At 33.0% G+C, this 25,203-nt stretch overlaps 4 protein-coding genes across 6 annotated transcripts; 3 read left to right on the top strand and 1 right to left on the bottom strand.

The window, feature by feature from the left end:
• Window positions 1-1,996, top strand: LOC120249525 (LOB domain-containing protein 15). Its single transcript, XM_039258059.1, has 3 exons — window positions 1-665; window positions 988-1,240; window positions 1,351-1,996. The coding sequence occupies exons 1-3, from the start codon at window positions 652-654 to the stop codon at window positions 1,750-1,752; spliced, it is 669 nt and encodes a 222-aa protein (XP_039113993.1). The 5' UTR covers window positions 1-651; the 3' UTR covers window positions 1,753-1,996.
• A 3,659-nt stretch (window positions 1,997-5,655) lies between these two features.
• LOC120250724 (peroxidase 4-like) lies at window positions 5,656-8,315 on the bottom strand. Its single transcript, XM_039259561.1, has 4 exons — window positions 8,070-8,315; window positions 7,767-7,958; window positions 7,494-7,659; window positions 5,656-6,251 (listed from the first exon to the last, which is right to left on the bottom strand). Exons 1-4 carry the CDS (start codon window positions 8,274-8,276, stop codon window positions 5,860-5,862), a joined length of 957 nt encoding a protein of 318 aa, XP_039115495.1. The 5' UTR covers window positions 8,277-8,315; the 3' UTR covers window positions 5,656-5,859.
• Window positions 8,316-16,041: 7,726 nt separating this feature from the next.
• LOC120250574 lies at window positions 16,042-16,822 on the top strand. Its single transcript, XM_039259401.1, has 3 exons — window positions 16,042-16,210; window positions 16,336-16,426; window positions 16,599-16,822. Exons 1-3 carry the CDS (start codon window positions 16,162-16,164, stop codon window positions 16,699-16,701), a joined length of 243 nt encoding a protein of 80 aa, XP_039115335.1. The 5' UTR covers window positions 16,042-16,161; the 3' UTR covers window positions 16,702-16,822.
• A 520-nt stretch (window positions 16,823-17,342) lies between these two features.
• LOC120283788 (BTB/POZ domain-containing protein At3g56230-like) lies at window positions 17,343-18,466 on the top strand. Of its 3 annotated transcripts, none has more exons than XM_039290528.1 (3): window positions 17,343-17,564; window positions 17,617-17,805; window positions 17,880-18,466. In XM_039290528.1, exons 1-3 carry the CDS (start codon window positions 17,382-17,384, stop codon window positions 18,321-18,323), a joined length of 816 nt encoding a protein of 271 aa, XP_039146462.1. In that variant the 5' UTR covers window positions 17,343-17,381; the 3' UTR covers window positions 18,324-18,466. The 3 variants fall into 3 exon arrangements, with proteins under 3 accessions (XP_039146462.1, XP_039146464.1, XP_039146463.1); XM_039290530.1 differs by having other exon boundaries at window positions 17,345-17,564; window positions 17,642-17,805; XM_039290529.1 differs by having other exon boundaries at window positions 17,348-17,564; window positions 17,632-17,805.
• The last annotated feature ends 6,737 nt before the right edge of the window (window positions 18,467-25,203 follow it).

Here is a 25,203-nt window from a genome sequence, read left to right as displayed (position 1 = left end):
TTATGTATTTTTTTTTAGCTCCTTAGTGCAAATATGGAAATTAAATCCTAAAATAACACTATAATCTCGAGGATGGCCCCTCCCCCCAAAGTTCTTGAATTAAAGAAATGGCCAAGTTTAGCTCAAACTACAAACCCCAAGGTGCAAGAGACCTTTCAATTCTTCAACATTTGAGATCCAAGCAAACTAAGGCCTTCCTTTTGTCCTCACCATAAAGTCAACATCTCGAGGGAGTCCAAAAGTTCTTTCTTTCTCTCTCTACCTCGCCCTCTTTTCTCTTTCTCAATGGTAATCACCATCACCACCACCTTGAGAATCACCATCACCATCACCATCTCTGGTTGTCCAAGCTCTGAAAGGATTCACAGCTCCTTATAATCCAATCCTAGTACATCAGCAACAACCTCAGCAACACAGCAACAAACAAAAGGCATGCATCCATTCCTGTTTTTGGCACCATCATTAATTGCTATCTTTGCCCTCTTGGATGTGCATATATATAATCTTTAAGCCACTTTCCCTTAATACCTTGCCTTTTAAGCACTCCTTCCTTCCTTGTTATTGCAACTCTCTTCTTTCTTCACCTGTTCCTCTTCCATCTTCCTTTTCATCTTCTTCTTCTCTCTCTCCATTTCCAAGGAGCATGCCTGAATGTCCACAACAAGGTAAGGTCTACTCCTCTCTCAGATATATATACATATATATATATATATATACATATATATATATATATATATATATATATAGATATGAACCATGAATGAAACCCTAACTAACTGATCATACCTGTTCTTTCTTATTGTTTTCATCTTACCATGGTGATTGTGTTTATACATCAACAAGTTCAGCAAAACCCTAGTGATGATCAGTAGAGTACATCTAAACTTCAAAAGTTTCATGTTATGATTATTAACTTTTATTTTCACTTGTTGTTGTTGTTGTTGTTGTTGTTGCTGCTGCTGCTGCTGTTGAATGGTTGATGTTTAGGGAGAAGTGTGATGAGTTAGGGAAGAAGATCAAGAGAGAAACAGATGTTACCGATCGAATGGGAAGACGACATCTGTTAGGTCCTGCTGCAGGGGCCTTGAACACAATAACACCATGCGCTGCTTGCAAGCTCTTGAGACGACGATGCGCACAAGAGTGCCCTTTCTCTCCCTACTTCTCCCCTCATGAACCTCAAAAGTTTGCATCTGTTCACAAGGTCTTCGGCGCAAGCAACGTCTCCAAGATGCTAATGGTGACAAGCCTCCTTAAAATATATTTCATCATCTTATCAAATTCAACACCTTAATTAATTATTTAATTACATGAATAAAATGTTTTCCATGCATGATTGTGGTTTCTTAGGAGGTGCCTGAACCCCAGAGAGCTGATGCTGCAAATAGTCTTGTTTATGAAGCTAATGTGAGGCTAAGGGATCCTGTTTATGGATGCATGGGTGCTATCTTGGCTTTGCAACAACAAGTTCAAGCTTTGGAAGCAGAACTCAACGCAGTTAGAACTGAGATACTGAAACATAAGTACAGGCAAACAACAAGCATCAATATCAATCCTTCATCTCATGTTGCTTTGCTTGCATCCACTGCAGATGTGTCAGTAGCTGCACCGCCTCCTCTCCGATCAACTCCGATGATCACTCAGCATAGTACTGCTGGCGTCCCTTCTGTTTCTCCTATTATGTACACCCCTCCCTCTAGCTCCACTGAATACAGCTCCATCACAAATGAGAATATTCCATTCTTTGGGTGAAGAAGTTCTTGCAAGCTATCATATATGAACCATGTGCTTCAAACAAAAGAGGTGGAAGTCTACACTGGTTTGTTTGTTACTTGTGTACCAATTTTTGTTTTGAAATTCAAGCCTAAGTATCATGCATGGTCATGATAATTTTATTTTATACTACACATAAAAACTTGTAGAATGATAGCTACCTTTTGATTATCTTCCACTTCTCACCTGTGTTTCTCTTCCTATATTTCCATGTTTTATTTCATGTTCAGATTTCCTATGATAAACATCATCATATCTTTGAACCTCTTGTTTTTTTCCTCAGAAATTCATATTGTTATATATACTTGCATCATTTCAAGCATATATTCTCCCCTGTTAGAGAATGACAAACTCTCACACACAAGCTCCCCTTTTGGTAGAAGAGATTCAGCTTCTTTTTAACAAGTATTAATCATGAAACCCAATCCTCACATTGATTGCAGTGTTTGTGTTGAGAGAGTGACATGATATGGTAGACACATGGACACCTTGCACGTGTGTATGCTTGCTTATGCATGCATTTGACCTAATTAAAATGGTCCAGTGCTGTTTCCTCACATGTTTGTCTGTGCACTTAGAATCTCAAGTTCAGCAACTTTAAGGCTGGGACACAGAAGGCATTCTGGCTTTGATACTTCCCATGTGTAGCCTGGAAGCTTCTGAGAATATGTTCTTATATCTACTAACAAGCAATAAAATGCAACATGTACGCACTCTATATAAATTTTATATCTTGTTATATATATATATATATATCCCTCATGAATAGAAAAAGGAATATGAATTAATATGGCTAATTAATTAGCTATGTTTTCACTTGTATGGTTTGTTTGTTTGGTGGTCAAAGGCAATGCCAGCTAATAGTATATATATTAGTTAAACAATAGGGAGTTTTCTTAGCGTGTAGAGTAGATATGCATATAAATGTTAAGAAATGAGTGGTGGTGATGAGAAAGAGAGAATTAGTTGTTTTTCCTCCTCAAGGACTAGTATTTAAAATTTTATGGGGAATTGCATGACCTCATGACAAGGCTCCCATTTGTATATGGTTTTGAGGATGTGATGGTATTTGGTCTACCATCGTGGTTGCTTGAATTGGTCGCATCTTTGCTTGTCTTTACTCAACTCCCACTTCAAAATACTATACTAAAATCATTCACCAATCTCCTTCTCATCAATTCTTTCTTTACTATTAATCCTTTTTATTATTATTTAATGTGTGTATATATATAGTCAATTATATATAATTCATTCATTCTTTTATTATATGTTCATGGAATCATGTTGGATGGTTTGGAGAGAGAAGCTGAAATTTTTTTTTGAAGACCTTTTCTAGGTAGGGTTGTTGAGAACTTTGATTGGTCCCTGCTCTATTTAGTTATTCATCAAGACTAGTCAAGTTTAGGAAGATATAATTAAGGTCCCAAGTTTATCATGTATTGTGTGAAGGGATTATTTATTTGTTGGTATATATATATATATATATATATGAGCACGTAATTATTTAATAAGGTGTAAATAAAGATTAGATTGGGTTGAAATGAAATAAATAAACCCATGTTTTCATTAAATATAAAAAAAGTGCACATATGTCTCATTGAAAATGGGTGACTTCAACTTCTTTATGACTGTGCTATAGATGAAGGACTTCTTCCCTATTTGGCTTCAGAGTGTTAGGTTGTTTCTCTCCTTAATTTATAGTTCTAATTTTCAGTGGACGATTGCCTTCTCTTTTAATGTATTTGGTTTTATTTTTAATGAAGTAGTGATTTATCTATTTTATAATAAAAAAAAATAAAAACAAAAAAAAACAAAAACAAAAATTCCTGAAGTGGTACCCAAGAAGGTTAAGAGAATCAATGTGGAAGACAAGGGTGTGTAAGGAAAGCTACACATTAGTCTCATAATATTAATCAAAGCTGAAAAACAACAGTAATTAAAACAATGTCAGTGATGAGCAAGGATGATCAAATAATATGAAATGGAAGTCAGCAAGAAATGTACAAATATTGTTTCTTTTGGTTTCTAGGGAATGGAGGAGGATAGCTTCATGTTCCTTCTGGCATTAATTAATTAAATAAGTGCTTCTGCACATGGCCTTCATTTACTAAACATTATTAACATAACCTTCTGTTGCTGAAGCATTTATGTGAAGCTTTGACAAGTTCTTGGAGTCATGCATGCAAAACTGATGGAAATCCAAAGAGTCCAATGCAGTAGATCTTGTTGGCATGTTATAAACTTTATTTGGCTCTTTAAAGAGAAACAAATGGATCCTTAAAAGACACCAAAACAGTCTTCTTATTCACTATCTTAGTTATAGATAATAATGCATATTATGTTTATATATATATTTAAGTTATAAGCCATCAGTTAGTTTTTTACTTTGAGTTGTCAGAAATATTGAATCCAGGTGTTATATATAAAAAGATATTATTTCAACATTGATAATAGGTTTAAAAAAATATTACTATTAGTAGAAGTAGAATAAGAACTATTGGGCTTCTGCCTGTTTTGTTGTTCTCTTCTGTTGTACTTAACCACATTTAGTGGTTGGTGTCTTTTTATACTTTTTCTTGATCTTAATTCGAAGTGGTTTATTCACCTTTTCAAAAAATAAAAATAAAAATAAAAATAAGAACTTGATCCAACAGTCAACTATATATATATATCTTGATAATAGGTTTTAGAAATTTTAGTTGCAAAGGGACTTGATCAAATATTTAATTTTATATATAAAAATATCTTAATTTTATCATTGAGAATAGGTTTTAGAAAATATTAGCAGAAAAAGAATTGATCAAATATTTAACTGTATCAATTTTATAATATATATATATATATATTTAACTGTGTCAAGGGTCTTACAAAATCTATTTAGTTTCTTCAACAGTGATCCCAAAGCACCAAATCAATCCTACATCTTTCTAAAGCTAACTTAGTGGTTGGTATTTCATTATTGAACCCAACAAATAAAAGAAAAATTATTATTTTTTATTTATAAACTAAAAAAAAAATTTACCTTACTCCTTTGATAATATTAAAATAAAACTAATAACTCCTTAAATTATTGACACTGAGTTTCATATGTAGGATATTTATGTTCTATCAAGAAGAATTCAAATCTTAGCTCGTGCCGGGTGAAAATATTTATGTAACGTATAAATTAATTAAGTGTCTAAGTACAATTTTGACTAATTATGGATCTTATCAACTTAATGCTTAATTAACTGGTGCATGGATAGCAAGACTTCCATGTTCCATCTAAAATATAGGCCCATAAAGGCTTTGTGAAGACAAAAACATGTTTTCATGAACTATTCTCTCACTGTTTATCTTACACTAATTAAATGATCCACTTTGCAAGCATGAGTCACCACCAAATTGATGGTCAATGCACACAAGTCTTGTTCTATGTTAAGCACTCTATAATCTTCATTCCTCTGATTAAGTCTAACCTTCTTCTTATTTAGTTTTTTCAGTTTGGCTTGCCGTCTCTAGGTGCTGTTTGTGTTTCTATTAATTTCTTTTTATTTTTGTTATCCGGATCTATTTTCCTTTGTACTCTTTTATGTTCTAATGTCTGTTTAATTTACTTTTATAAAATAAAATATAAAAAAAAAAATCTAACCTTCTTAATGGCATAGAAATTATAGTCTTATCAAATAATTAAAATTCCCATTCTAATTATCACCGACTATATATATATATATGATCAACATATTCAAAATATCACATCTAATGTAAATAAAAAAATATATATTTTTTTTAAAGGATGACTCCAAACTAAATGGCTTGTGCAAATTACTCAATCTTAAAATTTAAATCATTAATATAAAATTAATTAACCAGTTCCTTGCAGAATTAAACACCTGATCAACGTCCACAAAATTAATTAACCAGTTCCTTGCAGAATTTATTGTCGACCATTAATAATTCTCACAATCACTTTTCAATGTTTTCATCTTATTCCTCAGAACTTACACTTCCAACATCAGTAAACACACAAGACAAACTCACAGACATACAGTAATCAAGTAGCACAACAGTAGTAAATTAACATAAACCAATTAATTAATTAATTAATTAATTAACCCTCCTGCAGTTCTTTCTAATCTCTCCTTTGGAGCCAGTGAGGGGTTTGACGTCTCCCATCTTGATCATCCCTGTGACAAAGTCGGAGAAGAATGTGTTGGTGCTGCTTGCATAAGTTTGGACCAGAGAGTCAGTGGAAACACCATTGTAAAGCTCTTGGTCTGAGTGGAGAAGTCCCTTGTGAACCACTAAGTTCTCGAAATAGTCATTGTCAAACACTCTCTCAGTTTGGCGATCAAGTGGTGCTAAGTTTCTATCTTGAACACCAACCCTTCTTGGGCAATTGGCTTGCCTTGTTTTGGCAAAAGATGAGTCAATGTTGGTGTCGTTGTATATGTGGCCTCTGAAAGATACGCACCTTGCTTTTCCAATGGTGTGTCCACCTATATTCAAAGTCATAATTTTTTTTTAATAAAAGAGATAGATCATAAATTTATTAAAAAAAACCGGAATAACAAACACCAAAAATAAAAAAACCAAAACCAGAAACAATAAGGACAAACGGGTTAAAAAGAGTGCAATCCATTTGTCCTTGTTGTTTCTGGTTTTGGTTTTTCAAAGACATAAATATGTTTATATTTATTTGGGTACTTTTCTTAGTTATTTATTAGTTTCTAGATTATTATTCAAATATATAGGTTTTATAAGAGTCTAACTCCATCAAAGATCATGCCACATTATTCAATGACTACCTAAGAAAAAATGGGATCCAATGAATGAATGATGGCAGAAACTTTTTTTTTTTTAAAAAAAAATAAATCATAAAATATTATTACAGAAAACAACAAAAATTATAAATAATAATAAAAACATGGTTCCACTAGAAGTGGATAAAACAAAATACAAAAATAGACACAGGACAAATACACCAAAATAGAGAAAACAGACACCGTCCTTTGGTTAAGAGAGGGACTCTTCTCAAACTTTTTTTTTTATATAATAATAAAAAATCGAGTTTTTTTTATGGTTATTTTGTGCTCAAGAGAGATCAAAGGAGATTGAAAAAGGGAATAAAGACAGAAAAGAGTGAGGGAAGTAAAAGGGTAAAAAATGAAATGATGGTGATGTTTAATGCTTGGTTTTAACAAGGAGCTACTTAATTATTTTAAGATATAATAAATTTTTGACAGAAATATAAACATAATCTCATACCTTCAATCAATTCACTGTTTCACAAGGTTGATATTTATTTCAAAATTTGTGATTAGTCTTTAATAAAGAAGAAAGGGACAAAACGTCTCATTTCATTCCATCTCACTGGCATCAATCATTATAGACTTTTTACCCAACTTTTATATGACACTGTATATAAAGTATGCCTTCCCAAATAATTACTAGTTATATATATATATATTAAAATAGATAAATCATAATTTTATAAAAATAAAAAAAAATACGACAAACACATAAAATAGTACGGACGATATAAAGAAAGAGAGAAGAACAACATGATGCTCTCACCAGAAGTGAAGTACTCTAAACAAAAAAAGAGAAAAAAATAAAATAATATGGGAGACAGAAGGACTGAACCGGCTAAAACTATCTTTAATTCAATTAACACTATATATTATATGTTTATATTATATATTTTACAAATAAAGCAAATATACAGCATATGGTCTAACCTGAAAGTGCAACCATGTCTTTGACGGAGAGACCTTGAGAAGAAAAATTAGCAATGAGACGACTCAGGTTTGATGTCGGTGGAGGAATGTCAGTGCTAGCTCCGGAGAAGTTGGCTGTCCTTGAATCCCTCCTTCCAACCTTCACATTCCAATTAGGTCCTCCAAGCTATGTTTATCATACATACATGATCAACTTAACAATTAGCTTAATTATTTACCCAAAAAAAAAAAAAAAATGAGTTGATAGAAATATATATGCATATGCATGCTTACTATGACTACTGAATCTCTAGCAGCTATTGCCAAGATATCAGCACATGAGACCACACCAGGGCATGCTTTCTCAACGGTTGCTTTGATCTTGTCAATCACATCAAATCCCCTTATTGAATTGTTATTGGGCGGTGCTGTCTTTTCTCCTCTGAAGGTTGGCGTGTCATCAAGAAGTACGGATGCGTCACAACCCTACAATGCATGCATGCATGCAGATACATGCAACTTAGTCAGTGCTACATATATGTATATATATATGCATGTGAACTAAGGTTGATTAAGTATGAGAGAATAATAATTTACATTAACAAAGCAATCATGGAAGAAGAGACGAAGAAGAGATGCTCCGTTTCGGGCTTGAGCGGAGATGGCCGACTTTACAACCGGCTTTATAATGCTGAAAACATTAGGGCATGATGAAGAGTAGAAGTTCGTCGAAAGGTTCGCCGACGAGCTCCCTACAAGAAGGAAGAGAAGTAGCATAAGGAAAGATGGAGTAGACGAAGCCATGGATGATGAATGAAATGAACATGTCAGGAGTGTTCACTTATTAGTAAGTTCATGCACCTATAATGTGGTACGTGTTAGGAGTAACGTTGCTATCATAATTAATTTAAGGCAAAGTGAGACTCGGAAGTTGAAATTAATTATTAAAATGTTTGATGTGATAATTTAGGTGTTAGCATTTACAACATTTCACGGGATTGGGTGTTTCACTAGGAAAAGGCGATAAAGATATCTTCAATTTATAAGAAGGTTAGATTAAATTTGAAATGAGTCTTGATCTGAGTTTTTAAAATTTTGGAACAATAAAAACATCATGATAAAAATTTGTGGTTAATTACTAAGAAAGTGTCAACCATTGGATAGCCCAATGGTATGACATCAAAGTGTAAAGGGGAGATCATGGGTTCAAATCTCTCTCCCAACAGTACTGTTACCCGTACTGTTCATACACTGTTCACCCGGGATTTCTATACTATTTTCATACTGTATATATACTGTATATCCGGGTTCCAGTACTGTTTAGTACTGATAGTTTATTTGTCTACTAAATTAAAGGTTAAAAATTCAACTCTTTTCTAAAGCAATGATTATAATATATGGTTGAGGTTTTGTTATTTATCTAAATTCTACATTTACTGAAAATTAACAAAGTATAGGAGCTACATCTCTAAAATTCCTAGAATCAATTGATAAGCACCCCACTCCTAATCAAAGTTCAATGTCAATCCATTTCTTAGTTTTGCATGTGATGTAGTGATGATATATTCAAACCAAACATTTGCTTAATTAATATATGGAAAGGTATCATCTCTGAAGTTACCTTTTAATAGCAAAAATTAATTATTTCTTATTGATATTATATTATATAGATTTATATTAATTTAAAACTTTAAAAGTCACGAGTGGGTCTTTTTTTTTTTCTTTCTTTCTAACAAACTAATATAATTTTTTTAATAATAAAAATAAATAAATCATATTTTTATTATAAAAAATAAAATTAGTACATAAAAATATAAAAACCCCGCATACAATAACCAACTTAGAAGAGTTGAGACTCATTATCCTAAAAACATATTTCTATGCGGATATGGACACTCTTCAATATTAAAAATCAAATTTGACTTGTTCAGTAATTAACCTTAAATCAAACTAAGAAAACAATAAGATACTATAATTGGATATTTTTTATTTAACACCTTTACTTCAAAAATATTTTTATTTTTAATTTAAAATTAGAGCTTTTATTTTAATAAAGTGATAAACAAAATCAGAGATATATTTTATACTATATATAGCGATCACTGCAATATTTCACCCCATATGCAGTGTTTTGTTTACTAAGTTGCAGGACAAAGGAAGGGGCCGAAGGACCTTAATTTGGCAGCTGACATGACATTTTGAATATTTATTATTGTTATTGTTAACTATTTTTGATGCAACCCTAAACCTATGTCATCATAGAGTTTGAGACATTATATTAGTAAAATTTCTTTTTACTAAAAACAATTAAGTTCTACTAAAATTTCACCTAAAGGATATTATTTGTAAGTTTTGGTCATCGGGAAATCATGTATTAATAATAATAAAATTTTCTACTTGCTACTTTTATATTTTATATAAGCAGGATTCTTTTACCAAGTAAAAGATTAAAAGATTAACTCCTTCTTACAATATTTATTTATTTTAATAAATAAATAAATCAGAAAAAAAAATTACAAAGAGTATACATGAAAAAAAAAATACATACAACATAGCATCTTTTAACAACAAAACGTATAACAACATTAAAATAAAAAAGAAACACAAAAAAGACAATATCATAAACGGAACTACTCAAGGTTATATTTGATGCAAAAGAGGATTGAGACAAGGAGACCCTTTATCCCCTCTTCTTTTTGCTCTAGCCTTAGACGCGCTAAGTGCAATGTTCCATCATGCACTTAAATCCAAAGTACTAATTGGAGCGCAACTCTCCCAAATTGAGAGCATCAGTCACCTTCAATACGCAGATAATTTAATTATTTTTTCACTGGGAGATCAAGAGGACCTACAAATCATTAAGCTTATCCTTTACCTTTTTGAAGGATGCTCAGGTCTTTCAATTATCTATTCCAAAAGCTGTCTTTACTGCTGCTTCAATGTTAGCATTAAACTAGTCCAAGAATTGTCTTCCAATTACTTACCTAGGAGTTCCAATTTCTGGAAGAAGACCAAAGAGACAAGAATGGGTGAAACTAATTGGCTCAATTCAGTCCAAGCTCACGCCCTAGAAAGCAATTTACCTCTCCTTAGGAGGAAGACTGACACTCTTAAATTTAGTTCTTTCCATAATGCCAGTTTATTGGATGTCAGTCTTTAAACTTTCTTCTTGGATAATAAAAAAATAGTTAAGATTCGAAGGGATTTTCTTTGGAAAGGTCCAGATTTGAGCTCAAAAGGAATTCACTTAGTTGCCTAGAATAAAATTTGTAGACCAGGAAGCATGGGTGGTTGGGTTATACTAAACCTACAAAAATTCAACAAAGCCCTTCTAGGGAAATGGTGGTGGAAGATTTCCTCCAATCCTAACAACTGTTGGGCAAAAGCTGTTAACGACAACTATCCAGTCAGAAACAATTGCGGAATTCTTTATCAATCCCCACCTAGAAATTCCTCATTCTTTTGGGCAGGAGTTAATTCAGTTTTACCTTCTTTCTGTTCCTGCCTCGTCAAAACTATTCTGAATGGCACAACCACTTCCTTTTAGTTTGATAAATGATTAAATAGGAGAGCTCCTAAAGACATTTGGCCTCACCCTTTCTTTGATTGCCTTCACCCCTGGATAACCTTAAGTCAATTCAACCAACACCAGTTAAACCCTGAAAGTTTATTTCAATCAGCTTCAACTTCATATCTTATTTCGCTTCTGGGTTCCCTTATGATGACAGGCGCATAAATGATGTGGCATGTGCGTACATGGAGAAGTACGATGTAAGGGCATTTCGGTAATTTGGCGGGCGATGAGATTTTATGGTTGTACCAGGTCTATTTGATGGGAAACAGGTCAAGAAACAAAAATCACGAGTTTCGTAAGTCAGACCAAAATTTGGCCAAATTCCATTGTTTAGGCCTCGAAAACCCTAATTTTGCTATTTTTAGTAATAATTGATTTCGTTATATCTTGGGATAGAAATATATGATTTGTGAGCCGTTTGTGGCAATTGTCTTTATTTTGATAGATCTCTTATTTCTTGCTGATATTTGAGAATTTACTATTTTTGGTAAATTTTCGAATTATATCCTTTCTTAGTGTTATTTTCGCATATTTAATGTAAGCCTATGGGCAAGAGGAAATCAGTTTTGTGATAATCATTTTCTTGAGTAATAAGATTATACTCTTCCCAATTCCTGGATATCTTTGATCAACAGGGTTTGAACAACTTGTTACGGGCATTCGAAGACGAATCAACGGTCTCGAGTGTACCGTTGCATCACCTTCCAGATTGCTCTTCTGCTCAAGAGGACTTTTACACTTGAACTTTAGGCACCAATGGAAATTTCATAGTTAAATCCTATTACAAATTTCTAATAGACGGAGGCATCCGTAGTTCGTTATATTCTCAATTTTGGAAAGTTAAATGTCTAAGTAAAATTTCCCTCTTCTGTTGGCTAGCTTGGGACAACAAAATTCTAACTCTCACGAACCTTTTTTAAGAAATGTTGCAACTTCCAGAGCACCACAGACACTTGTGTCCTTTGCCATAAAGCTTCTGAATCAGTAGAGCATCTCTTCACCAAGTGTGAATTTTCAGAACGAATCCAGTTCTTTTACAAACAAATCCTAGATCTCCAAACTCCTCTGCCTTCAGTTGCCACAATTTGGACCTCCTGGATCCCTTCTTTAACTACTCTGAATCGCTCTCTCTGAGACCTTACATCTAGAGCAATTGTTTGGAACATCTAGCTTGAAAGAAATAATCGGATTTTTAATTTCAATGCACTAGATACTAATTCAATTATTTGTAAAATTGCTAATATGCTCCTTTCTTGGTTTTCCACAACTTTTGAACCATCAGCTTCAGCCGCAAAGTGAAGCAACTCAAAGGATTAAGCTCTCCCTGGACTTCATAAGCGCTAGGGCCACGCATCTTGCAGGCGAGATGATCCAAGATTCTCCTCAGGAGTAGTCTACTCCTCCCTCAGAAATGGCAGGCATGTGTTACTGGATACGGTCTTCGCCTGCCTTTTTTGCTTCCTCTTTTTCCTTTTCTGCTTCTTTTTCAGTTCCTGTTTTTTGTTGTTCCAATTGAGTGCCTCACTTTTGGTGAGCGCCTCATGATTTATTTTCTTTGCTAGTCATTCTTTGTATTCCGTTTTGACTGATTCTTTCAATAAATTCATAGTTTATCTATTTTTTTTATTAAAAAAGACAACATATGTCAAACTAAATCAAGAAGAGAGAAAGAATCATTCTCCAAGTTGGTACGGGTCTAGAATTTTCGGAACAAGTATGCGTAGCTTGATATTTGTCGAGGAAAATTACTTGTTTTTTTTTATATATAAAATGATGGATGAAGTGTTGAGTTTTGCACAACAAATTCCTTTTGATGTAAATAAAATAATTTCGGGTACTAAACTGAACAATAAATGAAATCAATCAAGCAGACACAAAATTTACGTGGAAAAATCTTCTGTTTAGAGAGGAAAAACCACGGGCCAAACTCCAAATCAAATACAAAAATTCTCAAGCAAATGCACACTTAAGATTACCGCCAATAATGGAGAAATACAAATAATAACTCTAGAAAAATCCCTTTCTTAAATGATCACACCAAGAAAAAAAAAACTAGAAAAATTACCCTCCAAGATTGCTCCAAACAAACTTGCCAATTTGATTATGATTCAATAGAAGAAGAGATGCTTTCTTCACCTTCTTCCTTCTAATGGACGCAGAGAACAAAACCATTCTTCTTTTTCTTTTTTCTCACTATTGATGCTTTCTCAATATATAGCCACATGTTTATGTTTAGAGTTTCTTTTGCATTTTACACCCTATTTTTATTACTAATAATAAATGGGCTGGATCGAAGTTTGGCCACCAAACCAACATGAAGCACTTAACTTAAATGTTAGATAGCCAATATGCCTCAAAGGAGTTGATCTAAAGTATTATTATTAGACTAAACTCCAATATTACATGCTTATACCGCCACTAATTTCATAATTGCCTAAGAGACTTAGGAAAGATAGATATATACGAAGTGCCTTATTTTGAAGATCAAATGTAGCAAAATGAGACAAAGCATAAAGGGTTTGTATATATGGTGATTTTTTTTTTTTAAAAAACCACAAGCGCTATATATATCAAAGATGTGCGCACAAACCGAGAATTGATCATTTAGCCCTCACGATCTCAACCAAAAATGCTAGATTTTGACTGCGAACCTTCATCCACAACCGCCGACTCTTTACTATCAATATTTCTAATGAGTTTTGAACTCGAAATCTTCAAATGTCTCACCTAATTTTTCACATGGGGTCGGATACCTTCAGACTATGCACCTTTTAGTGTGATCTCTGTTGTTGTAATATTTTTTTAATTTTTTTATAAAATAATTAAACCACATAAATAATGATCGTTGTCACGTATGCTTTCCTTCAATTATGATGCCAATTTATGGCTTCATGTGACTACAAGTAGAGGTCTTTATCACCTTAACTCATCCACCCTGACCAATGAACTAACTGGTCCTTCCCTTTCAGTGTTGGGTCACAATCCAAAAAGTTATTTGCTTGGTAAAAATGTTTTCCAAGAAAAAATCAAATCATTTCATCATGGTGCTTAATTAGGAAAATTATTTCAAATTATTTTTTAATACAAAATTTAACTATTTAAATTGAGACAAGGCTAAAGTAAGAACTTACAAATAAGAAGTTAAGTTGAGATAAGAGCTTTTCATTTGATATAAATTTAAATGTTAATTATGATTTCAACTAATATCCAACTAATAAAAGTCACAATCAAAGACAATTAGCATTTGATGTTTTATGTGGAACATGTGCTTAGGGTATCCTTCACTAATTGCTATTAACGGTCAATTTCAATTTATATGAGGGGAAATGGAACACATGGCGTGATTTAGGGAGGGCATGCATGAGCTTGAGAGCTATCCATATTTCTTCATTGTGTCCTTGTCGGCAACTAACTTATAAATAAGACCTTATTAGGGTGGGCAAACGAGGACCCTAAAGAATAGTGAAATTTTTAGCCACCCGATAATTACTTTTTTAAAAATAATTTATATATACACGCCAAATAGCCCATCATCACTTATTTTTTTCAAAATATCTTATATTTTTCAATTTAGTTTATATTTTATGTTATTGAGCATTTTTTAATTTATTACCTTGGGTAATAATATATACAAACTTGCTAGTCAGTTTAAACTTATTTTGTGTACCTCACCTCTGATGAGGTTGTTAGTCAGTTTGTTTCCCTTTTTCTTGTTAATTTTTTTCCAGTATTTGTCTTGTTTTTTTTTTCCATTTTTTTCATTAAGATTGTGATTTATCCATTTTATTATAAATAATATTTTTTAAAAAAATTTTATGAAAAATTTCATTTATAACCTATATTATAGGTATTAAATATATAATTATCCATCCTTATGGCAAAAGAGTTGGTATTTCATTCTCCACATAAATTAAAATACTAATTAAGTTTTCAATAAAAAAAAATCTCATATTTTGCAAATAATTTTTCTAATATATCTCACTAAAAATTTTTGTGTGTATGTATATATAACTATTCTTACAATCGAAGAGATGGTACTCCATTATTTTCAAGTTAATAGGTGAGAGTTTGATATTGTGATTTGTTTACTTTTATTAATGTATACAAGAAAGAAAAGTCTTTTGAGGATAGAATCACGAAATGATATTTTAGCTAATCAAGAGTCACATAGAAGGAAAATAATTCTTTAGAGGATAAAATCATGATATGAATCAACAGTCTCCAAATGTCTTATTTAAGATGAAAGTTTTTAGGGAATAAAATTAAGAGTAAGTATATATATACCTATCTTTCCTCTCTTCTAATATATTTCAGATGAATTTTGTATTTTATACAACATAAGCACATACCTAACGCTCCACTTTCATCAGTAATAATAATAATAATAATAATAATAATAATAATAATAATAATAAAACTGTTCCAGTTAATCATATCACAATCATGAGTTAGTACAATGTTTTCTCAACTAGGAAGGTCAAAGACCCAGAGTGACCACCTTGCACTTATGTAGAAACACTAATTCTTTTCTAATTATATCCAACTTTTTTTCCTGAATCAGGAATAACTCATAGTAAATCAATTTTATACTAAATAAATTTACATAATAATAATAAAAAGTCTTATACAATCTAACACCATAACCTTCTCTCTATTTTAGATCACTTTTATCCCCTTCCACCCAACATGAAGTCAAATAAAAAATCCATTGTTTAAAGTGAACAGGAGATGAGTTACTGTTGCAAGAACACGGTATTGCAAAAACCAATTGCTCATGTTGTTTGGGCCCCCAGGTCTCATCCTAAATCAAAGGGCTTTCAATTACCTACCTCTAAAGAAGTGCATTCCCTTTTAAAAAGTTCAATTCCCCAAAGTAGAACCATTTACTTTACAAACACCATACCAAACAAAGAACGAAAGTAATGCAGACATTTACTTGTGAAACCAACAAACAGCAGCTGATGGTTTCTCGTCTTTGCTAGCTCCCAGGTTTATCACTCAAAACCATGTGAAACTGGAATTTACTTTCATGCTTTTCATCTATATTAACATCTCTAAATCCAACATACAAAGCTACCATTTCCTTCTTTTGTCTTTGATTTTTGCATATCAAACATGAGCTCCTTACAGTCATGGGTTTCAGAACACAAGCTCACTAGTGTTGGTAATCAATACATCATACACCTATGTTGTTGTTGTTGATGATGATGATGATGTTGTTGTTGTTGTTATTGTTCTTGTTTTCATACACTTGTTAACCAGTTACAGTTGAATTGATCTCTCTCACAGGATCTCTCTGGGCAGCTGCAGTTGCAGCATCACTTGCATACAGCCGCAAGAACTTCCCAGCCAAGACAAGTCTCAGGCTAATTCATGCAAGGTATTTACCATAATTTATTTTTTTTGACTAATTAGATATGTTCTGTACAATAGATAAACTATGATTTTAATAGGACAAGACTTGTTCGACAAAATTAGAAAGGGAAGTTTGCTTAAAATATAAAAGATATGCATTGGGTATATGTTTATTTAATTGATGTGTGACAATGCAGGATGCATGCACAGGCTCTGACACTGGCAGTGCTATCCGGTGCTGCTCTCGTTCACTACTATGACACCAAGAACAGTGCTGTGGATGATGGCAAACAAGCTTGATCTCTTTCTTATTATATTTTAGACTTATGAACTATCAATCATGTCTTGGCTTTGTTCTATGTACCCCACTTATTATTGTATAGCATTAATTTCATGTAATGAACTTATGATTTGATGCTGCTCCAACTCTCTGGTTGTTATTGGATTATCAAAATCAATAGTTGATAGTTAGGTACGTAAGGCAACCATGCCAACCACTATATTAAGTGGGAGAATATTTTAATATGCCCAGCTAAAACATTCTTAGGTGGCTCTTATTAAAGGATTAATACTAAAGATTATCTTGCATTGTTTTTGTATTTAAAGTATAATGTGTGCTATCTGTTGATGATTAGTTTATGGAGGAAAAGAAGTAGGTGTGAGGTGTGCCTGCCCATTCTTTTCTCTTCTTTTCCATGCATTTTCAGGGCGGTTGAGAAGTCTCTGTCCTTCAAACAAACATCTAAAAACTCCTACCAATCTGAAATAAGATCACCAAATTAAAGATTAATTATCTTTTATATTCATTTAACCAAAGAGAAATTTTATGATTTGAGTGGTTAACTAATGATGAAATTTGTTTAGAATTAGCTTTCAGAGGAGCTTGACATTTACAGGTAAACTTCTTAGCTACACAAAGTTCAACTCAATAAAAAAGAAATTCATAAATAAGAAAGCTAGTTATAACAACCATTTATAGAATGAATGGAGAGCTAGAGCAATTGCTAAGAAGAGAAGCAACCGGAGCAGTCATGGATTGCTGCATTTGCAGTCCCACAGCATCTGTTTTCAGGCTCCCAAGAAACAATATCTGCTCAAGCTGCCATGAAGGAGCAAGAAACATGGCAACCTTCTTTGATGAATTGTATTCCAGTCAACACAAGGTAAGTACTCTGTTTTATACCATAACCGCAGAGAATTTTGGATCATTTTCAGGGAATTTTGGTTCAGGGACTTGCAGATGTTTTCAAGAGGTTGCAGGAAATGAAAGAAGTGGAACAAGGGGTTCATAACAAAATTGGATTCCTGGATAGCTTTGTCCTTGCTTTCAGAGAAGGATTACACACAGATATACTTGTGAAACCAGGCACTGGACCAGCAATACCTGCACATAAAGCAATCCTTGTGAGTATCTAATGACTTTTTAACATGCTCAAACCTGCATAATTTTAACAAGTTTTACCGCAATTGCATTTCAGGCAACAAGATCAGTAATATTCAAGACAATGTTAAGTTCGGATGAATGCAAAGCACCTGCAAATGAAACCATCACACTACCTGAATTGAAACATGAGGAGCTAAAATGCCTACTTGAGTTCCTTTACAGTGGAAGTTTGGCAACTGATGATGTTGAAAAACACACCTATTCATTATTGATCGCCGCCGATAAATACGAGATTGGATTCTTGAGAGAATTTTGTGAGCAGAGATTGCTTGAATCACTAGACAGCGCAAATGCATTAGAAGTTCTTGAGGTTTCAGGAGTTTGCTCTAGTGGTTTGTTGAGAAAACAAGCCATGAACTGCATAATTAAGAATTTGGAGTTCATAGTTTATACAGAAAGATATGAAGCATTTGCTATAAAGAATCCACACTTAAATGTTGAGATTCTAAGGACTTTGATGGAGATGAAGAGATTCTAATAGACACATTGGATTGAATCTTAATTGTTCTCTTTTTTTCTTTTTCTTTTTTAGTAAAAGTGGAATTGTTTTCTTTTTGGTTGGATTATATTTTTTCAGATGAATTATATATGATAAAAGCGCCTGTGGTTCTGATCCCTTTATACCTTTTTAAATTTCCATTTTCTGATCTTCTTTGAGGAAAAGTGTTGCGCATGCAGTTATATTACGCATTGAACCAATGAACGTGGGGGCAAAAATAAAGATCTATGGGTGTTCTTAATTGACCATCTTTTATTTATTTATTTACTTAATTTAATAAGCATTTGAATATTTTCAAAAAAAAAAAAAAGGGTCGATGAATTATGGTCCACCTTAAATTCGTGATTTATCCACTTTATTCAAAAAAAAAAAAATTATGGTCCACCTATGAAGGCTGCATGTGAGCTCAAATGAAACTTAATGATCTTAACATTAATCAAACATGTTATTTTGAAGATTATACTGTTTTTGTATTTTTAATTTCAATTTTTTTTAAACAAATGCAACCAGAGTGGCAATGGCATGCTTGCTCCCACACCGAAAATCCTTATAGATAGCACTATGTGAAGAAAACCCTCAATTGTCCACGCACAAGCAACTGTTGCTCACTATGCGGTGGATGGAATTTAAAGATGCTATCCTCCCTGAGTGGAAACAAATGTTTTATTTGTTGGACTAGCCCTATTTTAGTTATGTTTTTTTTCTTCAAATAATTTATACTAACCTATTACATAATTAATAATAAATTCAAATTCCAAATTAGGTGATCCCATCATGTAATTTAAAAAGAAATCATAAAAGTTATGGTACATGTCAAATAACCATTTGGAAACTTAAATTTGTATGATTTATTCACTTATTCAATATATATATATATATATATATATATATATTGTTGTATGAAATTTATGAAAAATTGATAGTAAAAATTAAAATCCAAATTTTGGTTATTTTATCATCTAAATATTATAACTATAAGGATGGTAACTCTTTTCTCTACTAGGTGAGAGATTGAAAGATTAATTCTTTTTCACAACATTGGTTGAAATCATGGGTTTGTCCACTTTAAAATAATAATAATAATAATAATAATAATAATAATAATAATAATAACTCTTTGCATATTTTGCACACGAATATCTATATATATGATCATATATATATATGCGGTGAATTAGATAACCAAAAATTAAATTAACATAAAATTTTAATTTAAAATATAATCTTAACATTTTAATCAAATGTAAACATAAATTTTTCAAAAAAAAAAAAAAAATGTAAACATAAAACCACGATGTTGACAATTCTTAGCATAGCCTAAACTTGGTTATTACATGCCGAGGGTGGGGGCATGCAGTCTATTTATAAAAGTTAAGCAGCTTGCTTAAGGAACAAACAATATATCTATATCTAATAATTTCATATATAGGTGCTTAATTATTCCTTGGAAATACGTACTATTATCTAGCATCTTTCTCCCAACAGGTAAAAAAAAATATATAGAATGCAAAATAGTTGATTCACAATTGTTAGAATAAAACCTACGACTTTTCTAATTTGATTATTATTATTATTATTATTTAAATTTTTTTAATATGTTTTAAAACTATTTTTATATGACATATACTCTCGCATTAAAAAAAAGTATTCATGAAGCAACTCCGATATTTGGTGCAACTCCTTCTGCACAGTGTTTTTTTGGAGAATATTAAAATTGATCAAATAACACAAATAAAAACTCATAATCATCAATTATTACCTGATTTTAAAGTAAATTTGTCACTACATCATTGTTATTTAGTTTAGATCTTAAAAAATTAAGCAGGTTGCATTTAATCAACAATACTCAAAGCCTTATTTTTATAAGGAACTCTTTCTCATGGAAAACTATATCCTTAAAATCAAAATACTCCATGTTCTTTAAATCGAGTAATCACTGATGCTAAAAATAGCTTATAAAAACATAAGTCCTACTCCTAGCTATGTCACACTTGTATTTGGGATGGAAATAAGACCTACTCCAATGATAGGGATCTATTTTTTTTAGGTATTCAAAGGTACCTGGAGACATGCTTTAATTGTTCCATGAATTTCTCATATGAAAGGATGTTGATTGCTTTGGTACAATTCCACAGTTGGTCCTTTAAGGCTTTTCCCTTATAAGTTTTTTGAAATTAGTGTGGATGTGCCTCACACAATATCTGTGTTCACTGTTGGGGAATAGCTCTTCAATTGCAGGCATTAAGCCCTAAGTTTTTATTTAATTCACACACATATCAATCACCATAGGCAGATTGGGAGAGGAAGGAAAACAAACAAACAAACAGAACAAGATTGTCAATAAGATATATTTCATACAAACTTCCATATTAAAATCTAGATGAATTACTAACAATTGAATCACTACATTTAATTGTTTTCTATCCAACCCTAAAAGCATCATGAATCATGAATTGAAAACATATAAATCTAATAAATTAGGCAGCCAACTTCTTGTTATCCAAGAGGAGAATCACACTGAAAGTAATTTTCTGATATCCAATCCTAACAACAGAACCACTGAATTTAACTATTTGCTATCCAACCCTAATACCATAACGAATTATGTACTATATCATATAAATTTGCAATAAAATAGGCAGGTAACTTTTTACCATCCAAGAGCAGAATCACACTGAAATTAATTTTTTGCTATCCAATCCTAACAACAGAATGAATCACTAAAATTAATTAGTTGCTATCCAACCCAAACAACATAATGAATCATGTACTATATCATATAAATCTGGATTAAATTGGGCAGGAAACATCTTTCCATACAAGAGAGAAATCACACTAAAATAATTGACATGGAATTCTTTGAAGCAACAAGCACTGAAATTAAATTGGACAGGAAACTCCTTGCTATATCATATATGCTATCCAACTCTAGCATCATACTACTCATCTTGATTAATCATAAAAGGTCAGTCATTTACCCTAAAATTAATCATAAAAAACACAAAAATATTTAATTGAACCTAGGTCAGCCATTTATCTTTTGTCTATTGACAAACGCCCTTTTGCGTATGTACCGCAAGTGCACGGGTTTGTCGAAGTAATAATACCCCGGTGAGTGGGTAGTCAAATCCACAGGAAATAGTGATTAGAAACATAAAAATTGCTATTTAACTGGAATGAAGATGAATCGATAATGATGTGAATAATAATAAATGCAAATAGAAATAAGAAAAGAAGAAGGAGACACAAATAAAAGATAGGCGAGGCAATCAACGATAAATAGGGTACTCTAACATTGCTCACCCTAGGACTATTGTTTTAAGTGCAAGACCAATCATTATGTTCCCTAACTAATGCTTAATGAGTCGTAGAGATCCTTAAACACACAGTCCCAAAACTTAAGATCAACCGTGACTAACCCTACACTATGCCCCGGTGGAGAAATCTCTCAGTCTCGACACCTCACACTGTGCTAGGTTGCTTTAGGCTCTAGGGATTCCAAGTGATAAACCATATTCCCTAAAATAAATTTAACCCTTTGGTCCAGATGAAAGACCCCTAGTCACAATTAAGCCCCAAATACCAAGGATTACTTCAATGTTTCACTCTGTTGCTTGCGCAACTGAGCCCCATCGGAGTTCGTCTCTTAGCACTTCACTCTATTGTGACCGCAAAGAACTCTTGGAACGTGGAGGTAAGATAAATCACGCCAGAGGAGAAAGAGGATGCTCCGCTATCTCTCGACTCACCCTCTCAACCCTCTCCAATCTAGTATTGTCTAACCCTCATAGTGTGTCACTCATCCACAAGGATGACCAAAACGGATTCTCAACCCTAGTGTCACTCTAAGGGAAAGTCAACTCAACAAGCATTCAAGATTGGAAGTCAATTAAAACATCAATTAATGAAAGCATAATAAGAGGTCAAAGAAACAATATCATCATAGGGTTTACAAGCCGAAGTACCCACTAGGGGTTTAGCTCTCCATGGAGCAAAATACAATCAATAATGAAATCAAATGTAAAAATATATAATCCATGAATAAAATTCCCTTGGTATTTGTGTCGATGGTCTTGTGGAGTGGCCGCGTCTTCTCCAAAGATCCCCTCGTCAAGCTTAAGGCACATCTCGCCAGATCGGTGCCGACGAAAGCTCCCCCAATAACTCTCTTCCGAAGAAAATGCGATGTCGAAGGCCGTGAACCCCTCCAAAACCTAGCCAAAGCCTCTCCAAACCTGTTGGTTGTGATTTATATAACGCAAGTATACGCTATCGCAAATAAGTAATATAGTGATAAGAGAGTATCATTCCCACGAGGATTGAGCTTATTAATTACCAAAATTACTAACCCTAATTCTACTTGATTAATGAAATTGAAGAGGTTTAATTTAGAAAATCTAATTCAAGGACTAGAGAGAGAGAGAGAGAGAGATAAGGAGAAATCAATGTCAAGAGATTCTAGGGTTTCCAAGTTCACCTAGACTAATTCCACCTAGATCATCTAATTCAATCAATCAATGTTTGTTTCTTATGTTGTTATCAAATTTCCCTAAATTACATATTGATCTTTCTCAAGCATCAATAGCATATTCCACTAGATAAGTTAACATCATCTCTGAGATAACTGTGAATCTATGAAACTCATTAAGTTCTAGAAATTTATAATGATGCATACAACCTCATAAATATCTCTATCTTATGATGATTGTACGATATTTCAACCAAGACCTAATTCAATTATCACCTCTCGGTCTCAAATCAAATTAATATTCATGCAATTGGTGATCAAGCATTCACAAGCATTAAGCATAGATTAAAATATCCAACATAGTCTTGAAACAAGCATCAACTAAATTAAACAAAGATGAATCTAGGGTTTCATAGTCTGGCTACATCGTAGCCCTAGAAAAAGTATCTAGAACATAATAATTGCAAAGTTCGACATATAAATAAGGTTCATAATCAAATAATCAAAGAAAAACTAAAAACTAAAGCATGACAATAAATCCACGCCGAATCTTCGCTCTCGGTCTCTTGATCTCCGAAATTCTCCTCCCTTTTCGTCTCAACCCTAACCCCTTTTATAACATAAAAATCGGGGTAGCGCCTAGGTGCCAGAGACTGTAGTGCCTAGGCGCTATAGTTTTTGTTTTGCACCTCTTAATGTTGTAGCGCCTATGCGCTAGATTTTATGTTTTGCTTGTTCCCTCTTTGTTGAAACTTTGATCTTCTTTCTCCAATTTTGTACCTTTACATGTTGTTCCTTGGAATCATTCTCTTCTTTCCTACAATGCAATAATACTAAAATTAGGAGTAAAATTGGTTTAAAATAATTCAAATTTAATTCATTATGAGTTAAAGAAGGTCTATATATTAAATGCAAATTATACTCATCAAAACCCTAGTCGCGGGCGTCTCCAAAGGTGGAGAAAAGATAGCCAAAAGATGGAAAAAAAGGATTCTGAAATCAGGCTGAAATTGCGACATAAATAGGGCTGGAATTGGGCATCCATACGGGTGTGTTCCACACGCCCATGTGAATCTCCAGGAAATCGATGCTGCTTATGAACGTGACTGCTACAGTAATTTGCTACAGTAGAATGCTATAATACTCCGCCAAAATACTCCTGAATCCACACTTTTCATCGAGGCAACTTAAACGCGCACACGTCTACGCTGTAGATTGCGTTGCATCTTCAAATAAAAAGCACATTTGACAACAATCTTGCTAGGTTTGCACAAGTCGGAACACAATAGTGTGACTACCTTTATGCCCCTCCAATTTGCCTATTTCCTTGAACACCACGGAGGTTGGCACACACTCACATGTCTTTGAGCACAACTTGTGTCTTCACGTTTGTTCACTCCAAGATTTTATCAACTAAGTGCACTTGCAATCTACTTTGGCTTCTTTCTTCTATATTTGTCTCCACAGGCCTACATGCACAAAAGAACACAAATACACATGCATTAGCGATAAAATCTGAAAAAAGTAATACTCATCGTAAGAAAAGAATACTTCATATTACTAATACACAAGCACTTATCATCTATCGCTAATGAATGCCCAATGGAAGCTATTTATTATCCTAAGATCTTTGGCCAGTAGCTCCGAGAACCACTTCCAGTCGTCTTTATTCTCTTTACCAACTATGGCCCAAGCAACAGGATAGATGTAATCATTAGCATCTAAACCCACTGCAGACAGAAGTTGTCCACCATATGCTCCTTTGAGGAAGCACCCATCCACTAATATAATTTGTCTACAACCTACCAAAAATCCCTCCCTCAAGGGAGCTAAGTAGACATACATGCACTGAAATTTACTTGATCACATCTGAAAATCACAGTTGATCAAGGATGAGTCCTCATCAATTCTAATTTGTAGTCATATAGACTCTTTATTTGTTTTCTCATCACCATCAATCAACTTAGTTCAAAAACATGACAAATTAACTATATACAAGTACATAACTGTATAAAACCTATGTGATTTAATTGAAAATATTTCATATAGAGTGTGTTACTTACTTGAGTGTTATACACTTTGCCCTCTAAGCCACTAATCTACTGATGTGAACCTCTTGATTAGTTTTGACAGCCTGGATGATGCCAGAGATCTTCCATGCAGGATCAGCTTTGAACTGCTCCAAGTAACTTCTCACTATCTATGCTGCATTCACATGCATATTATGACGATCCCTTGAACACTCATGTTGCAATTGCCCTGATTTTATTTGGATTGTACTCCCATTTTTCACCATTGGTGATACCCATAAACAAAATGGACAACCCCTCTTATAGATTGCTTTACACCTTTTATTGGAATTGGGCTTAAATGCCATTACATATCTATTCT

Source organism: Dioscorea cayenensis, chromosome 19, assembly GCF_009730915.1.
Source record: "Dioscorea cayenensis subsp. rotundata cultivar TDr96_F1 chromosome 19, TDr96_F1_v2_PseudoChromosome.rev07_lg8_w22 25.fasta, whole genome shotgun sequence".
In the NCBI taxonomy this organism is placed as follows: Eukaryota; Viridiplantae; Streptophyta; class Magnoliopsida; order Dioscoreales; family Dioscoreaceae; genus Dioscorea; species Dioscorea cayenensis.
The sequence above is the reverse complement of the archived record's forward strand: the minus strand, read 5'-3'. Positions and strand labels throughout refer to the sequence as shown.

Bases quoted from the DNA above. Each gene is read 5' to 3' on its own strand.
- LOC120283788 (XM_039290528.1), top strand. From the start codon at position 17,382: ATGAATGGAGAGCTAGAGCAATTGCTAAGAAGAGAAGCAACCGGAGCA. The intron at 17,565-17,616 runs GTAAGTACTCTG...GATCATTTTCAG, and splicing joins TGTATTCCAGTCAACACAAG to GGAATTTTGGTTCAGGGACT. The intron at 17,806-17,879 runs GTGAGTATCTAA...ATTGCATTTCAG, and splicing joins CTGCACATAAAGCAATCCTT to GCAACAAGATCAGTAATATT.
- LOC120249525 (XM_039258059.1), top strand. The intron at 1,241-1,350 runs GTGACAAGCCTC...GTGGTTTCTTAG, and splicing joins ACGTCTCCAAGATGCTAATG to GAGGTGCCTGAACCCCAGAG.
- LOC120250574 (XM_039259401.1), top strand. From the start codon at position 16,162: ATGAGCTCCTTACAGTCATGGGTTTCAGAACACAAGCTCACTAGTGTT. The intron at 16,211-16,335 runs GTAATCAATACA...TCTCTCTCACAG, and splicing joins ACACAAGCTCACTAGTGTTG to GATCTCTCTGGGCAGCTGCA. The intron at 16,427-16,598 runs GTATTTACCATA...GTGACAATGCAG, and splicing joins CTCAGGCTAATTCATGCAAG to GATGCATGCACAGGCTCTGA.
- LOC120250724 (XM_039259561.1), bottom strand. From the start codon at position 8,276: ATGGCTTCGTCTACTCCATCTTTCCTTATGCTACTTCTCTTCCTTCTT. The intron at 7,660-7,766 runs GTAAGCATGCAT...TGATAAACATAG, and splicing joins CTAGAGATTCAGTAGTCATA to CTTGGAGGACCTAATTGGAA. The intron at 6,252-7,493 runs GTTAGACCATAT...CTTTGAATATAG, and splicing joins AGACATGGTTGCACTTTCAG to GTGGACACACCATTGGAAAA.